We start from the raw sequence: 19,645 nt of genomic DNA on the forward strand, positions 1-19,645 counted from the left end.
TGTTAGGATGAAATTATTCTGCTTTGTCAATAGTTCTATGAATAATGAACACGGTCAGGTGTCTAAATATGAATATATTTTAGTATTCAGTCGATGTAAATACAGATGTATGTATTTGGAAATCAAACTTCTAACCCATTATTATAGCATTTGTGAATTTACGATGCATAATATAGTGTTTGAGAATTTGATGTCAAACCTTTCTTGGTTGTATCCACTTTACATAGCTTTGGTGTTTCTATCAATGAATTCAGTTCGTCGTTATTCTCTATATCAGTCTCATTTTTCCCCTTTGAGAAATCTGCGAAGACAAAAAAGAACGACAACAAATATCAGTCTATCTTGCATAGCAGAGCCAATTCTTCCAATAAACTGTGTTACTATAGGATTGGTTTGATATACAAATATCTCACTTAATATGTATTTACGAGATAGAATTGGATCATTTCGATAATAGTCACCAAATTTCTAATAATCCAGTTATTTGTTTTAATTATTAAATCCTCATTGATCAATACACATTCCGAGTTCAAAGTTCATTATTCACTTGATCCTATAATTAATTACTAGTAACAGAAGGGAATGTGAATTCATTAACAATCTTACTTCCTCTTCTACGGCAGATATACAAAATGATGGAGAATGACACAACCAAAATATTGATAACGGCTCCTACAAGAATCTCGATGAATCTGTCGTTGGAAAGCTCATTCTGTACATGTATATGTTTCGTAGTTTCTTTGTATATTATAGTAGAACTGTCACTCCATTCCCGGTAAGTTTCCTTTGGATAAGTTATTGTTGTGCTTTTAAAATAAAAAACGTGCTTTTAAAACAAATTGCACTTACACATTTTTATTAACAAGGGACATAAGCTTATTTCCAAATTATTTCCAAATAACTTCGAAAATGCTACACCGTGTCAATGCGAAGATAGTTACAATTAATAGATATATGGGTAGGTATGTTCAATTAACATCTCAGGGCGAAGGTAAGTACAATGAACAACACAAAGCGACAACCCTATCTGTTCACTTTGAAGCATGTAAAACATATTCAGATTGAAACCTCAGTATTAATAGAATACACATATATCAAAGCAAATCTATGATAAAAGAGAAATTCACCGAGAAATTATCAGCTCTTTTAAACCATTTTACCATAAAAGTATGCGATTGTTAAATAACTTTAAGAATTAATATGCATCTTACCTCTCACAAGATGGCTCGGCAAGGAAACATCCATCTTTAATAGATATACAAGTTGGATCTGTAAAAAACAGTTTAATCTATTTAACATGAGTAGGTTTAATGTAATTTATAAAATTGAATATATCTCAAATTTAAGAATTTTTTAAAAATATATTGGTCGTCTACTAGGTTCAACATGTTGCATAACATACAAATTATCCATTTCAACTTGTCAGAATCAATTCATTCTTCAAAATGTTTTCATCTAAATGACTTTAATAAAGTAAACAATTCGTAATGTACAATATCATTTGAAAGATTTCTCTTTTTTATCCACTTTAGTTATGTCTTGAAATCTATCGATAATGATTGAATATTAATTATTTGATGAATTAATACGTTCATTTAACTATTCCATTAGGACGAGGAATGTGTGCACCCAAGTTTGTTGGTTAAATCATTTTCATTTTGACACTAGATTTCAATTTTGCCTTAATATTAAACCATTTTCAACACCCGTTCAAAGATGGAAAAAGAAGTGTATCTCACAAAGGTGTTTGGTGTCTTAGACAAACTACCTAGGCGGTCCAAAACAAGTAATAAAGTGATTTAGTTCGATTAAAAAAGAATTCATTTTAAAATAAAATTTTAAAAAGTTGTAGTTTAACAAAGATTAATTAAACTTTTGCCAAATTGTGAATTTTGTATGGTTATGTAACAGTTACTGTTATTCATTAAAGTGATAATGAATTGAATTTATTTTTAATTAGGACTGTCCTTTATAGCCTCTACATATTTCTATACATGTAAATGTAATGGAGTCGAATAGTTTACAATTCATATTGTTCATGTACTTAATAGATATTTATTAGAAAGTGCGTGCCTGAATATAAACTTTTATGCATAACGCAATATTATATGTTAAATTGTTTACATCATAACGTAAGAGATATTGCCTTGCAATTCAACTCCTCTTTCATAATTGCTTTATTAAAAAAGAATTGATAGATCGAATTACGAATCAGTTATTAATAAACAAAAAAAATGTGAACTTACAATTATATACTTCAGATGTAAAGTAATTGGAATCAGGACATCCATATCTGAAGTGACTGCAGTTGTATGAATTCACTCTCGAATATCGTTTGTAAAGGTAAAGGCATATGCCTGAAAATATAGGATTGTTTAAAATAAAATTTAGTTTACATTAAAACAAGGTGTTGCTTAACTTTCTTTGGCTGGGTTACCTTTTGTAATTAATATCCGAGGATATACGTAACAAAACTCTAACAGCTCTGTGAAGTTTTCGTTAGGTAAACATGTATAGCCATTACTCTGGGTACAGTTGATAATAGAAGATCTCTCGTTCCACTCGGCATGATTTCGGGGACAGCTTTCAGTTGAAAATACCGGGAATTCATAGCCCTCAAGCTTTCTCTGAAATTTATGTCAATTAATTTAGTACATAAAACTAATTATGCACCAAACTATAATATATATATTTGTTATACTTTCATGTTAAATACTGAAATCTGATTGGTTAAGACGCAGTTAATAATATTTACTATTACCCTCAGCGTTAGCAACGCACTTGGCAACGGGTAACATTAAAAAATGTTACATGCGCGAAAATTATGCGCGTACGGTTCGCTGTAGAATTCACGTTATTCCTATATAAAAGCAGTAAAATTTTCTTAAAATTTTTAAAAAAGACATTCAGTATAACAAAATAAATAGTGCCTGTTTGGGAGGATAACAGTTGAAATTGACACCCCTCGAAAACCATTGTCAACCTCCGCTTCGCGTCGGTTGACAATGGTTTTCTCGGGGTGTCAATTTCAACTGTTACCCTCCCAAACAGGCACTATTTATATAATATATATATATATATATATATATATATATATATATATATATATATATATATATATATATAATATCACTAATCGCAAAACGTAGGCGCTTTCATTTCTTCCTCAGACGTTTTACAATACATTTTGTATAATTATATAAAGAACATGGTAAATCGATATATTGGGTCGGCCGCGGGTCTTCCGCTCACGACCTATGGAACCCACTATTCACCGCGCTAACCACTCGGCCATCTAGGGAAGACAAAATTCTTGCTTTCGATGACAAAAGGAACCTAGCGCACCAGTCGCTCACTAAACAGTCGTTTGAGATACAGGCGGAATACAGTTAAACGACAATTTAAGAGGATCATGAAGATGGTGCTTTTTTATATAAAGATGGTGTTTTTTATGTGCTTTTTAAAGTGAAGGTGGTCATTCGGAACTTTATTTTTGAAGACTGAATTAAACATTTATTATGTCTAAATTTCGAAACTAGAACAAAAATTCTTTACTGCAGTAAAGTTAATTCGTTCCTTGCTTTTTTAGAAAGAAACAAAACAGTGCGATTTGCCGTTTTTATGCTTATGTTACTTTTGGTATAACATAAAAACAGTTCATGATGACAACTGATATCACATGCTGATCACTCTTTTAAAAGAATACTTGTTAAAGTTTGAATCGATCGAAAAAAAATTATCAGATCATATATTGTTTTTAATTGAAATTTTACAAAAATACTCATCTGCAGTTTGTTAATTTGTCAAAGCCATGAAAAAAATGATATGCATTATGAGATAAAAAAAAAATGAAAAGATCATTTTTCACTTCAACAACGAAAAATTCTCACAAAAGTCCGGTGTATCTAAAAAATGTATTAGATGAATAAAAAGCGAGAGTGGTCTCATTTCTGTTCAATCATATTTCAAAAATAACTTTATTGACCCATCATATAATTTACTGATGTGTAGAGCTTTCCTTCTCAAGGAGATCAATGTAGTCTTACAATGACCATTACCATCCAGGCCTCTTAAGGTCAAGATCTATTAAATGATTCCAGAGTGTCTTTTTGGTGCTAGAACCATTATGACGTCATAATTGATTTAAAGAATCCTTTTTCAAAACTTTACGGCTTTAAAGGAATTATGTAGAAAATTAGACAATATTTTGATATTCTATATTCAATCATGGGAAAAGTAATCCCGATACCTATATTCAATTTGACATCGTTTTAAAGAGGAGGTCAGAAGCTTGTTAAATGCCGTTTTTGGAGAGACTGTAGGCATTCTAGATATATTTCATTGGTCAAAAATGGACAAAACTTTGAGTTTGTTAATTTTATCGTTCATATTTCATAGATAATGGTTGTTAAAAACTTGTTTTTTCATTGTTTATACCAAAAATTTAAGCCCCTATGAAACAAAGATATTGTTATGAAGCAAAAAATTATATCCTGAATTTCATAAACCTGTAGGCACCTTTCATTTACTAGATCTTGACCTTAACTGAAATTAAACATCGTTTGACGATTCATTTATTCATAAAATATGATTTTCTTTTTAGATTTTTATGTAACGTTAATTTTCTGATCGTCCCTGTGTTTATATCGAGCCAACACTTGTTTTTTTTAAGACATATATAGGGATAACGTAATATCAATATTTCGCGTAAATACGCTTTATCACCTTTGTCGACTATCTAGACCAATCGAAAGACACGATTGTAGAATTATCAAAATAATAATACATATAATGTCAAATTTTATAAATGAGCGATGGGAACATTGAATCATAATTCTGGGGTTTTATTTAACTTTTCTTTGTTAACCATTACTGATAATTAAAACAACATTTTTATTCTTTTTATCAATACTCAACATAATTAAGGTAGAAATAATTAAAATAGCAGAATTCATTTAATGTTTGCTTGAACAATAGAACAATATTGTTACTTCAAAAGATACTTCAGAAAAGTATGTCTTGTTTTTCTTATTCGGTAATTGAATCCTCTTCCAAATTGAATTCACAACAAAGACAATAACTTAACAACAAAAATGGGGGGGGGGGGGGTTATCCTTAACAAACAAAATGTATAAAGACCACCTACTGAAAGTTAAGGAGGATGACCGGCCATCTTGTACATTTGAGAATAAAAATGTAAACATTTCTTGAACTGGCTTGCAAGACACTGGCCAAAACTGTTGCCAAAAATTATAAAGCAATAAATATGAGGTTTGTTGTTTTGTATGCAAATTATGCATACAAGAACAGAACGATGCCTTTTAAATCCCTTAAAACACCTGTCAAACTGCGCAGTACAGACCTATCTTAAAGATTTAAATACTGTAGACGTATTTTTTTCCACGGGGTCATAATTCCGCGGAATCACAATATCAATTTAATCCGCGGGTAAAAATTTACGCGGATTCTTTGAATGAAAAAAAAATTATTTGAATAATTATTATAGAATTTAGTTCTGAGCGATTTTCATTACCGAGAATTTTTCCAAATTTGGACTTAAATTGTAAGAACAGTAATTATCGGTTGTGCACTGGTCGGTAGTCATTAGTTAGCCGTCAAGATGTTACGACGCTGGCTTAAATCGTCTTGTGAAACACCACATGATGAATATTTACCAATTTATGGGTTCACATGTCGTTTAAATTATGAGTTGATCAGTTTTATCAATTAAAAGTCAGAGCACAAAGGGATCTAAAAATTGCAGTAAAAACACGGGTCTTAGTTTGTAGTTAATTGGGTCATTGAAAGACAGACCCGCTTGGTGCTATTTGTCGTCTGACACGTGCCGTTATCTCGAGCTGAGAGAAAGTTTAAATTTCATGCAAGTAAATTTACAGAAAATTCAAATCTTTAGGAGATTAAATTATTTATTATGTGAATTCTCAATACAAATTTGTTTCAAATTGACAGTTTGCATAGATAAAAACGATATACATTGGGTACACGTATATGCAAGTGTTATATAATGTAGTAACTTCCGATTATCCTTATTCATGTAATGCAATTTCAAAATTTCATTCCAAAATGCACTTTAAGTACACTGTGAAAAAATTCCGCGGAAAATTTGTGCCCGCGTTCATAGCGTAAATTAATACCACGCGGACAAAAGTACGTCTACAGTATCTAAAAAAAAAATGAATACCGAGAAATTGGAAGAGTACTGTCTTTTGGTTTATATATTTTAAACATAATTTGTACATGAAGATTACCAGATGTTTTTATTTATTCTTAATCAAGCTTTGCTGATAAATAATCAAGAAAAATTCCTTTAAAAAATCCGTAAATCATCTGGATTGTATGGATTTTACAATCTTGCGCATGCGAATTACAATCACGCTAAATTACGGAAGACACTTTAGTTTATGTTTCCATTAGCATGGATAAACTCAGAAACGATATTACACATACGTGTAAATTTTCATTGATAATTTGTCATATATTCTGTTTATCAAAGGAAATACGGGAGATAACTCTGTACATTCCATATGAAATATCCCAAGGGTTCCGAATAATAATATGGTGTGTAAATTTGAAGCGAGTAAAAACATCGGTGAAAAAGTCTTGAATTCTTCATTTGTATGAATTAAATTTTTGAATGAGAGGTATTTACAGCTTCAAAATGGTTTGTTAGAAATAATTTGACTGTTATTTTCAATACAGCTGCATTAATTTTCTCCAGAATCGTTTCGGAGCGATTCTGCAATTTTTTGCAACATTACGGGTATATTATGGGATGCATTTTAACTGTCGTGAAGGCCTGTCCAGAGACACAGTTTGATTATTCTAACTATGCAGTGTGTAGTGAAATTAATAGCATAATTGTAGGCTTAAAGCTTGGTTATATAAATGTCAACAATATGGTGTGTTGATGTATCTGTTTCGTAAATATCCGATATCATATGCAATGTCAACCCGTGTTCGCACGGGTCAAGGTTCTAGTTGTCTTAAATAAAAAATAAACATATACTTTTAAAATAAAATTATATACTCAATGTACTTCCATAGACACAGATAAATATAACTCATGAGATCTAGAATTGGTAGACTTGAGACACATTTTGAAAATAAATTGCCCTATTTTGAGAAAAACTTACAAGAAAAATAAACAAGTTCTGGCCTTTTTCTCAACAAATGCTTGTAGAGTGAACACTAATGACCTCCTTCCATATTTTTTCAGATTTTAAATGTTGAAATAAAGTTTGTAGCTGCGCTGTTCTAAGTGATTAAATACATTCTTTTGTTCTTGTATAAATAATTCCTCCTTAAGGGGGATGTGCTGTCTTCTTGTACATTTCAAGATAAGAATATTAACATTTCTTGAACTGGCTTGTTTCTGTTCAAAACTGGTTAAAAATATTGTAAAAAGATATGAAAGCAATAAATATGAAGTCCTTCATGTTATTTTGTTTCAAAGGTTTGCATACAAAAACAGGACAATGCCTTTTCAATCACTTAGAATAGCTGTCAAACTGTGCAGCTACAGTCTTATACTGATGATTTAAAAATCTATAAAAAAAAATATGAAGAGGGCTCATTAATTTACTTTCATTTATACTTATAGAACTGAAAAAAAACCCATTAAAACTATTAAAACCATAGGACAGGTATAGAGATGTATATTAAATTTAACGCGGATTGTTTAATTTTTGAATTGACATTTATTTATATAACGTCGAATAAATGTGCTCAATAGACACATCAGTTCTTAGTATATCTGGATTTGTCTTGTTCTAGAATAAGGTCCCATCCCGACTATACAAATATGGTACCCTATTGTGAAACAAAGTTACAACATAAATGTGCAGGATTCCAACTTTTCCCAATAAGTAGTTGTAGAGAGGACACCAATGAGTCCCTTTTATCTTTTTAAATTTTCAAAATAAGTCTGTACTGCGCAGGTTGACAGCTGTTTTAAGCGATTAAAAAGGCATTTTCCTGAATAAATTGCACACAAAACATCACGTAGAATCTCATATTCATTGCTTTATATCTTTTGGCAACAGTTTTGGTCTGTTTCGCGCAGAAACAAGCCAGGTTAAAAGTGCTAACTTAACATTCTTATCGTTTAATGTACAAGATGGCCGCACATCCACATGTATTAAAACCCCTGTCACACCGGAGCTGCGTCCTCACATCGATCCCGCTGCATCCTTAAATAATGTAAAAGCCAAGGTAAACGCAGTACAGTCTCCTACAGCGCCGTAACAACGCAACGGCATCTTCGTCCGTCGCGGTGGGGTCGCCTTGCACATTTAAGAACGTCATGCGACGGCGCGCACTTTGAACATGCACAAAGTACGCGCCGTGGCTCGGTGTTCTGATAAACACGCCGTAGAAGCGTAGTGATGTCGCCGTGACAGCGCCGTAAGATCTCCAACAGCGCCACGAGAGCTCCGTCGGCGCGCTCAAGGAACGCAGCTAATCGCAGTGTAGACGCAGTGATAAGTCAATTGCGCTTAAGGCCCTGTCACACCAACCGCGTCCGCGGCGTGTTCACGGCGTTGTAAAATTCATGGAATCGCCGTAGGATCGCAAGGAAAATTAAGAAAAAATGTACAATTTTATTTGAAAATTTTACAAGTGGAGTCGTCACGGCGTCCTGACGGCGACTGAGGCGTTCTTATGGAGCTCTCACGGCGTGTAACTGCGCTTCCACGGAGTTCTACTTGGCGATTAACTGCGCTCTCGCTGAGTCTCCGCCGCGCGCTCATGGCGTGCTAGGAGATTTTACCGCGCGTCCACGGCGTGCTCTGCGCGCTGACTGCGTGCACAAGACGTTCTTTACTTCTTGGTAGGTTAATATTAATTTGTACAATTGTATGGGAAACAAACAAGAATTTAAAACTAGTAAACAAATGATTAAAAAATTGTTTTCATTTTATGAAAAGGTACATTATAATTGAAACATTGTTACTTCTAAACAAGTTGTGAAGGACTAGGATTAAACTAATAAAAGAAAGATCCTTTATTAGTTGTTTGAAAACATAAAAAATTTGAAAACATCAGAACCAAATGGCATGAATTCCATCTACGTCCATTGATAGGTCTTGGAATATTAGCAAATTCTACTTTTTACATAGACATGGGGGTCACTGCGTTTCTATCGCGCTCTCACTGCGCATCCACAGTGTTTGAACAAGTTGTTTTCCATTTGGCTGCGTTCACACAGCGACACCAAAGAGCGCTCTCGTGACGTTTCTTCTGCGTTTATACCGCGCTCCCACGGCGTTTCTACTGCGTTGTCATCGAGACCACGAAAACTCGAAAAATGGCTGTTGTGCAATGGCAAGCGATGTTATAATTATCAAAATGGATGTAGATGACTATGTAAAAAGTAGCATTTGCTAATATTCCAAGACCTATCAATGGACGTAGATGGAATTCATGCCATTTGGTTCTGATGTCTTCACATCTTTTCAATGTTTTCTAACAACTAATAACGGATCTTTTTTGTAGATCTGGCTACTAAGAGTTTAATCCTAGTCCTTCACAAATTGTTAAGAAGTAACTATGTTTCAATTACAATGTACCTTTTCATAAAATCAAAATATTTTTAAATAATTAGGGTCTTCCGTTTTCAACGGAAGACCCTCTTGTTTTTCTTCGGTTTCTTTTTATTATTATTTTATTTTTTATTTTTTTTCTGACTCCTTCTCGGCTTCATAACTCAAAAAGTTTTTATCCGATTTCAATGAAATTTTCAGAGCCTTTGTAAAGTTACCGTGCCTCAGCGATGTCAAAGTTTCAGCATTTACGTCACTTCCGTTCAAATTTGACGGCCATTTTTAATTTTAAAAAAAGTGATTTTGTCCGGAAGAAATCTCCATAAACTTTGAAGATATAGCTTTGAAATTTTCACTGATGATAGATGTATCAATTCTTTAGTGTACTGGGGGGTTAAAATTTTTATTGATTTATTTTCCTCGAAACCGGAAGTAGGTCCGATTTTTTTAAATTTTCAAATTTTTCATCGAAATAAAAATAGGTAACAGTATTGTTGAATTTTTAATGCTGAATACAGATCTGAAATTCTTTTTAAAATCGGACAATGTATTACTGAGATATAATACTTTAAAAATCAATTTTTCCGGAAATTTTTATTCCTGCTGACTTGGTTAAGATAATAGTAAACACTTATGCTTTCTTCTTAGCAACTCGAAGATATTCATTGTTTTGCACAGACAGTTACATAATTCATTGTTTTGTGTTTTTTAAGATAATATTTCACGACTATTCTTTGAAACGGTTTAATTTGTTGAAAATATTAATTGTGTATTTGCGAAAAAATTATCGTACGAGTTAACCACTGGTTGATACGAAGGTGAAGGTCGAACAGATAATTACCAGTGAAACTGAGTTATTAACGCCAACTGCTAAATTTATGTATTGTTTATAAATTCACTGATTGAGTATTGGCCAAAGTTTGGAAAGTTGATTCGGGAAGCCACAACACATGGTTTTTCCTTTGTTGCTTATTACCGCAGGCTATAGACGTAGTCGTAAGTTTTGTTTTTGTTTTGTAACGGGTCACATGCAGACGCAGTTGACGCGGGTAAACACTTTCCCATATGTGGCATAAAACTATTACTGGCCAGAATTTGTTTGATTTTCTTGTTCATCTGAAAGTATTTTCAATTCTTTTTGTTTAAATGAGACAATTTGTTTAGGATTTTTGTATAGGATGTAAACAGGGAAATTTTTAACAAGAGTTATCGTTCTTGTTACGAGCGATATCTTCAGTTTTGGGTTACTCGTATGCGTTTCATTTGTCGTACTATTGAGTCGGAGCAGAGAAAACTGTATGAATGCATTGGTCTGGAACTAATTGATTTTGTCTTTGATTGGTGAAAATATTTGAAGATTAATATTCAACTGTTGAAATTAATTGCCTTGCTTGTGAGTGAAACTGGAACAATGAAATTAATAAATGTTGTGGTGAAATTTAAAGAGTTCATTAGCAAAACCTTTTAATTATTACTCCTTTAGGTTTTAGCGACTGAACAGTTTTTGCCACATCATTAGTTTGATAACCGATGTCGGAGAAATTAATATTAGAACACAATTTTATTTTAGAACAGAGGTATGCATGACACATATACATTTAGAATTATTATTTCAAAACTTTGAAAGGGTGAATAATGTATACATATTCAAAGTTTATGAGGAGGATAGCAGATATGTTGTCCCCCGAGACTGCAACTATCTTACAAGGCAAAGCTGAGGAAAATATATGCTGTTAAGGGTGACAATGAACTCACTATCGTCCGGATTACAAAAACGAGGGATATCGAATGGCTTTAGTTAATAGTTTTGATGACTATTCACCATGGGCAGATAGCACAGAAACTATTCCACTGTTGAATAGAAAAGCATGTTTATTCATTGTAATTTTACATAGAAAATATTCACAGAGGTATTGTAATGCATTGTTTCTCTTTTCTAAATTCTGTTTTCTTAGTCAAATTTCACTACAATTTTGAACATTGTCCGAAATATGAATTTCACATAAAAGAATTCTTTAATATCAAGAAATGGGGGATAGTCAACCCCCTTCTTTTCCTAATGCAAAGTCCCAGTTTACGAACATCATTAATTCGTGTAGATGTAAAGTTGTTTACAGAATATATTCATGTTTCACAAATTTATGTATAAGGTTAACTTCCAATCTGTTAGTGGTCTAAAAAAAATATTATGCAATCTGAAAGGATGAGTGCATGCATAATTTTATATTTTAAATCGAATTGCTCTTCTTGTCCAATCCATATTATATGCCTGATAGATGCATGATGAACTCGCCCTGCACAAGAAACCATCAACTTAATTACCGGTAGTGAACGAGTGCCATACTAGAAAATTTTCCCATCATAACTAAAGTCATGCTTTTACGAATTTTATTTGTTCATCTTGTTTGTTTATTTTATTATAAACCAATTATTCTCAATCTAAAGTATGTGCTAGATGCATGATGATTTGCCATATAGTTTCTGTCGCAATCAGAACTACATTCGCATATGTATTTTAAAAACATTGGCTCATTTTATTTTATTCATTCAACATTTGTCAAATTTTAAATTTTATATATATATATACGGTACTCTTGATAAGCTCCTGCAAAATGTATTAACTCTTATGTAGTTATTCAATATTGCTTTATTGGAAATATATATTTTGATGCTAGACCCCACTAATGTGTAGAAGGGTGTTCACCATCTTTCTGTCATTTTTTCTATTTTGAGCTGGTTTAATGAAAATAAAAGTAGGTTTTTGTCTTTTTGATTTATTTTACGATAATTACCTGTGTTGGGAAGTCCAATATACTAGATATACATATATCATCTAGCTACATTATTTTGAAATACAAAAGATGTAGACAGTAACTCTAGTGCAGGTATTTGAAATTAAGGTCAGACGTCACGTTCCACGAGAATCTTTTTTGTATCTCCTCGTAATAAAGGTTCCAATAATATATATTAATATTAATTAATATTAATTTTATAATTACTTTAAAAATGATCAAAATTTACTTGAATTTGGTTATGTGTGTACATTGTCGAGTGGTTAGAACCGTGGCTGATCATTGTCAGAAGCGTATAGGTTCTAGAGGTCGTGAGTTCAAAGCCCTGCCCCGGCGGAGATATAGTTCTAATTTAGTGAATTTTGCTGTGCTGTTGATGTATTTATTTTTATATCAGCAACTCAAGTGTATTTTCAAGAAGATTATATAGGAAATTGCATACTCTAGTATTTTGCAGAAATGACTGGTAAGGTACCCAAATTTTTTGCAAGAAAGCTTGTCAAAGTAGTAGTAAACCATTAACAAATTCCTGGAAAAAGTTATCTAAAATTGAAGAACGTGTCGTCTGACCTTAACGAGGCCGAGTACAGAACGAGTACGCACGCTTTCGCGCAGCGTTTCATATGTATTGTGACGTCATCTTTTTGCTTGGTTGACGCCATGGCGCGATAGTTTCAACTGCAGATATTCAGCGAAATTTGTTGAAAAAGGCTCGTTTAATGCGTAAAATTAATGTTATATTGTGGAATAAACATAACTGTCTCGAAGTATAAGCTATATTTGGGCTCGGGTCGAAAACGTGAAGAGGGTTCAGCAAGCCTAGCCCTCTGTCACGTTTTCTTAACCCGCCTAAATATAGCTTAATTCATATATTTCAAGACGGTAACCATGTAATTTATATTAATGACCCTTAATATGTGATGTTATATATTTTTTTATTACTTAAATATGTCTGAATGCTTAAATAATACTATAAAGATCACCTTTTCCGCGTTTGTCAAATAAAAAATAGCCATTATCTGACAAATCTGGGAAATTGGGCATACAAAAATCAACTTTGATAAGACCCCTGGAACAAACCAGGAGGTAAAAGGTTTTTTCTATTTGACCATTTGATGCCTTTTAGCAGTAACTTTAATATGTAGAACAGAAAAAGAAATCCCTAGGGCAGAAGTTTAAAAAAAATTGCAAAATAGATACATTTAAAGCGAAATCCCATAGGGTCCTATGTTAAAGATTAATAAACTTTGAGATGACCCCCTAAACAAACGATGTGGTAAATGTCTTATTTTTTAATCTCAAAATAATAATTATATAAGTAGAAATTCAGGTAAAAAATTTCATTAAAAAATCTAGGGCAGAACTAATTAGACCCGGCCTCGTTAAATGACAAAATGTCTTCATTTACAAGAATAGAAGTGTATATTATTATTTTACCAGGTTCAACCGAGTTTTGCATTCTGCATTTTAGTATCATCTGTTTCGAAATGGAATGATAAATGATAATTGTTACAATAGATTCACACTTTTGATAAATAAGTGAGATTTCCCACTTGAAGGTCATTATTTTCCTCTTAATTTACAATAATATAATAGAGAGAGAGAAAAATATTTGTGTGAATAGTATAAATTTGTGCTGTCTTGGAGTCATTTTGTTAATCTTTCATTGTTTATGCGATAGAACCAGTGCAATTGCACTAGAAATAGTACACTGCAGGTCGGAAAACAATTGTTTGGCTTATTTATTATAATATATATTAAGTATTAATAATATGCATCATTGAAATGACTATATAAAAGTTTAGCTTAAACATACGCAGACTCTTAAAATTAAAGAGAGAGAGAGAGAGAGGTTGAAACGTGCAACTGCATTAAAAATAGTGTACTGCAAATGGAAAAACAATTGATACCCTTATATATACTAATATTTGAAATTATTCTTTAGTTTGGAATGACTTTATTTAAATATATGGAGAGAGAGAAAGAGAGCTTGCTTAGCTGGCTAAGCGAGATAGGGCCTCATCAGGCCCCATCATCACCAGCTTTTCTGGAGTCGATATAATACTCAGTCTCAAGTCTGAGTATTGATCTCAAATTTATAATTTAAAAAAAAGGATTTGATTTGGGGAATGAGTTGAGTGGTTTTAAGATTTAGCTGACGGTGGAGCCAGATTAAAAAAAAAAAAGTATTCTTTTCAAAGCACGCTGAATAATATGTCGTTAATTATAGTTGCAGTTTATTAGAATGCACTATCAACATCTCTGGGTTTACCCCTGAACCCTATATACAGGTTAGTGAACTACGTAATTGTTTGCTGTAGCATCTTCGCTGATTAAAAAATGTTGACTGACCCTTGTCCAATCGGACCGTAGTAGGCAGAGTTAAAAATTTACAGCACTTGACTTGAATGAGAGAAGAGAGATAGAAAGTAAGAAAGTAAATCAATCGAAACAATTCAAATATGTAGAGAATCGAACAGTGTTCATTAAATCAAAATACAAGCAACATTTGTTAGTAACGCATGAATATATGCTTGCATGCATTATATAAATCTTTGTGAATGAAAACTAAACAGTCCTTATTCATGTGTTTGATGCCGGCAAAGCGACACAGCCAGCTCTAATGCAGTTGTACTGCGTGGAAGTTTCGGGTAGTAGTTGCTATTTTTTCATAGCAAATTAATATGATTATTCTCAAAAACTCAAATGTTGTGATATATGGTATCACGAATAAGCAACCATCTTAACATTTAATGATTTTCAGTTTTGGGGCTGTGGTCCAAGCCAATTTTGGGGCCACACAAGGGGTTCAAAGTTTGATGTAGGTTAGCGTTTATATGAATTTAGTTCTTCTTGGCAGGGTTCAACTCTAGCCGTAGCTAGTCTGGGAACTGAAACATAAGGTTGGGCTACTAAACAAGTCATAAAACTTGTTGTAAGGGGCTTTTGAAATTTTAAATACCATACTATTACTCAAAGCAATGTGTAAGTATTTTTAAAATGTAGATACAAATTCCAAATATTAGCTATGGAGATTTGAAATTGTCAGAGTGAAATAACTCGGACTCTACTTTTTTATTGGTCGAAGGTGTTTTGAACCGACTTTTCAAAAATATTTATTACCAGAGTGTTTGAAATACAGATGAACAGAGAATGCAAATGGTGCAGGGACAAAGACAGTTGATGATCGTGGGAAAAAATGTGGAATTACTTAATGAATCAAAAATAGCACCGATTGTTTTACTGCTGTTAGCATCATTATGTTGTAACTCTTTAGAATCTCTTTATTTGTGGAAACAATAGAGGGATTTGCATGATAGAACCTTGGTACTAGTACTACTTTTTTAAATTAAAAGCGATGTGGCCTATAGGCCTCATGTTTGTATTTTTACCATGAATGAACTTTCAAACTTGCACCATGATTTGTTTGTGAACACAATCCTCTGAAACCACTAGTTAAGTTTTCATTAAGCTCTCTTGAAAAGCATAAAAAGTGTACATTAGCTTTGCAGGAAATTTGGATTGCATTATACAGTGTATTTCTAAAATAATTTCCCATTTCCTCCCTGTATAATGCCTTAGTATCATCCAGCATTAGGTTATGGACAGATTATATTGCATTAAAAATCATCAGTTTTGTCTAAATGACAGAAATGCAAATCTATAACATAAATTTCACTCAAGTGATGCTAAATCAGTGTAGGTAGACACAAATGAAACAGAATTTGTTTCCTTAATATGAATGAAAGACATGAAATATACTCTTTGTGATGTAATAATAATATAATTATCAATGCACAGGCACCTGATTTGTGTAGCACCTCTCCTTTGGCTGCTTTAATAAATTTTTTAGCCTAATTTCATTATAAAAGTAAATACATGTAGAGTTATTGCACATATAAGAGACATGATATGAATTATTTGTTAATGAATTATTTGTTAAAGGACAATATGGACTATCACTGACTTTCGGATTAGTAATGATAATGAACATTTAAGTTGACAAATTTCACCAAGAAATGCTAGTTAGAATAAAGAAATTTTCAAATGTATTCACAACATAAGCCTAAAGAGGTCTTTTGAAGTTCATTTTAAATGATTTCTAGTTATTTGTAGTTTTTTATTCAACACCATTCAATTTTCATTTTATTTTAAACACTCATTTCATTAACTGTTTTATTTAAACAAAAGATGTGAATTTTTTTAATTAAAAAATATTTACAATGCAGATTTTTTTTATATTTTAGATGCCAAAGAGAGCAAAGTTAGATAATAGGCGTAGTCGTCAGCAAGATAAGACGAGGAAAAGATTGAAAAGAGAACAGCAGGCCAATTCTTCTGACGTCGCACCACCAGATGAGACTTCAGAGTCTATTGACTCTTGCGGGTCATTAGATGGGGCTATCTCAGCCCCCCCTGGTAATATTCCAGGGTTTGGTTGGATGGGGTTTCCATCTAATGAGGAAAAACCCCTGGCCAGGATGCAGGCCTCACCTTGTGTGAAAATGCATCCACCTGCTCCGAGGTTACCATCTCCTCGGAGAAGCCGTCTGTTTGTCAAAAACGTGACAAAGGCACCGTCCCCTGACTCCCCAGCGTGGGTTTGTACTCCTGTGAGGGTACCTGGGCATGATGAAGGCTTTGAGCCTAGCCCAGCAGGTCAGGCGCAGCTGGACTCCTCCGTGCTAAGAGGGTCCAGCAGTATATCAAAAGATGAGGAAATAAAGACAGTATTCAAAACAGCTTCTGAACGTACAAAAAGTACTGACTTGGTCACGGAAAACAATGAGAGAACAAAGACAGTTTTGAAAATGGCTTCTAAACGTAAAAACAGTACTGACTTGGTCACTGAAAACTCGATGTGTTATGATCAAACAATGGATATTGACATGGAAAAAATTGATATGAACTGTGGACATGAAGTTTTATCAAAGAATGAGATTCAGAATAGTAATATGCTAAAAAGCAACCAGAAACATGGTATTCAAATTGTATCAGACATTGACAATGGTTATATGAATGAGAACATCAAAAAACATGAACCTGAATCTTCATTTGAGAAAATTGATATTCATCATAGATTGTTTGTTCAAAATGGTACATTTATGCAAGAGAATGACAGTAATGTAAACAACACAGTTTTTCAAAAATCTGTTCAGGGGTCCTTTCATCAGGCTCATCCTATGTTTGGTGACAATGCTGGTACTCAGTGCGTTGCAAACTGTTTAGCTGGACTAGCTTTTGAACAATTTAAAAGCAGCAGGCATTGGACTACACAAGACATGAACAAGATCTTAGCTACAGGTGATGAAATGTACACATATCTACAGAGAAGTTCTTCAATGCATAATAGATACTTACTAGTAGATGAGTTACCACAGTTCTTTGAGTGTTTCAACAGAGCATTTGAATTTACTTCAAATTCAACATTAGCAAGTATTATTAGCTTGAATGGTGATGAACCATGCTATGCAGAGTTCAATGCTTACCCTCTGTATGAGGCATTACAAATTGCTTTGGTGAAGTCAAGTGGGTGTTTTGTGTGCTTTGGAGGAAATACATTTCTTATTGGTAAAACAAATGGATTGCACTTTACATTTGATTCTCATTCAAGATCACCTCAAGGCTTATTCAGTAGTAGTGGAAAAAGTACAAGACTTTTGTTTGAAGATGTTAAGGGATTAGAAAAACATATTCAGAAACTTGCAATTTCTATGGGGTATTCAAGGGCTGTTGAATGTAATATAACAGGAGCAAAATGTTGTGCAAAATTAGTGGAAAATGAAAACAAAATATCCAATGCCCCTACAGAACAAAATGAAACGATTCATTGTGAGGATTTATCTAATGGAAATGATGATGATGATGATGATGATGATGATGAAATTGTATTTCTTCATAGAGAAGAAAATAGGTTTGAATTTGTTCCTCTGTCAGAAGCTTCAAAACAAGAGTCGTGCACTAAGTTAGGAATACCGTTTTCTCAAGTAATGGAAAATGCTTGTACATCTGAAAGGCCAACTCAAGATTGTGGAATACCTACGTTATGCAAAGATATCACTGCAGATGGAAATTGCTTTTTCAGAGCTATTTCATATTGTCTAACATGTTCAGAAAATCATCATCATGCTATTCGAAGTGCGATATGCAGTCATGTTCTGAAATATGGCGATAAGTTTCAGTCATTTTTGAGACCGAATGAATCATCAATGCAAAGTCATGTGTCTGTGATGGAGAAAGAAGGAAACTGGGCCACAGAATTAGAAATTCTTGCGTTATCAGATATGTTATCTGTTAATATTTTCACATTTTCAAACGGCAATTGGCTCAAATTCTCTGGAAAAGACATCTATGTATCTCTCCAAACAAAACACGATGGGTTGTATTTAAACCACAAAAATGAGAATCATTATGACGTTGTCCTTGATGTCGGTGAATCATCTGCTCTACATGAAAACAATAGGAAAATAGACTGGAAGTGTAAAGAAACAGATGTACATTCTAAACGAAGAGCACATATTGATAAAGGAAAGAAGAAAAATCAATACAAAAGAGAAATGTATCGAAAAAAATACAAAGGAAATTCGGACTTCAGAAATGAAAAGCTTCTAAAAGCCTCAATGAAGTATAAAGAAGATGATGAATACAGAATTTCACTGAAAGAAAGCAATAAAAAGAGATACCAAAGTAATCCAGCTTATCAGTGCAAAATGATGAAGAGAAGTCGAGCTCAATACAATGATCACAGAGAACAAGTGCTAGAAAAAGCAAAATTTCGCTATCAAACTGATGCAGAACACAGAGAGAATATTAAGCAAAAGGGAGTTTTGAAGTATAAGACAGACAGTGTTCATCGATCAACCTGTAAGAATGCAAGCAAACTGAAGTACAAAACTGATGACACATACAGACATGACACGAAAATGAGAAGCTCAAAAAAGTACAAGTTAGATGAGAAACACAGAGAAAATGTGAAAGAACGAAGTATCACTAAATATCGCTTGGATGATGTTCACAAAGAAAAGGTTAAAAGGGCTAGCGTACAGAAATATACAAGTGATGTAAAATTCAGAGAAAAGCTCCTTCGTACAAGTTCATTGAAATACAAAACAGATGAAACTTTCAGATTGAAGTCTCAGGAAAACAGCAAGCATTACTACCATTCTAGCCCACGTATTCAGAAAAAGAAAAAAGAAAGGTCAAAGAAAACAAGGTTGAATAAGAAAATCAAACTCGAAAACTTTAAGGAAGTTATAAATCTATTCAAAAGAAATGCTACTCGGGGTCCAG

The 19,645-nt window shown here is 33.0% G+C and overlaps 1 protein-coding gene across 9 annotated transcripts in view; it reads right to left on the bottom strand.

Annotated features, from left to right (window-relative positions):
- The window catches only part of LOC105333531 (serine/threonine-protein phosphatase 6 regulatory ankyrin repeat subunit B), a 122,774-nt gene that overhangs the window by 80,036 nt on the left and 23,093 nt on the right, over positions 1 to 19,645 (bottom strand). For 4 of the 9 annotated variants that reach the window (XM_066068922.1, XM_066068881.1, XM_066068893.1 and 1 more), the window contains exons 2-6: positions 2,438 to 2,627; positions 2,247 to 2,357; positions 1,212 to 1,269; positions 607 to 806; positions 200 to 301 (exon numbers count right to left, since the gene is read on the bottom strand). The exons of 2 other annotated variants lie outside the window; for them this stretch is intronic. In XM_066068922.1, coding sequence (XP_065924994.1) covers positions 200 to 301; positions 607 to 806; positions 1,212 to 1,269; positions 2,247 to 2,357; positions 2,438 to 2,627 — 661 coding nt within the window. The remainder of the gene's footprint in view (positions 1 to 199; positions 302 to 606; positions 807 to 1,211; positions 1,270 to 2,246; positions 2,358 to 2,437; positions 2,628 to 19,645) is intronic. 3 more of the 9 variants (XM_066068896.1, XM_066068901.1, XM_066068915.1) reach the window with 1 other exon arrangement.

This window comes from Magallana gigas, chromosome 1, assembly GCF_963853765.1.
Source record: "Magallana gigas chromosome 1, xbMagGiga1.1, whole genome shotgun sequence".
Classification (NCBI taxonomy): domain Eukaryota; kingdom Metazoa; phylum Mollusca; class Bivalvia; order Ostreida; family Ostreidae; genus Magallana; species Magallana gigas.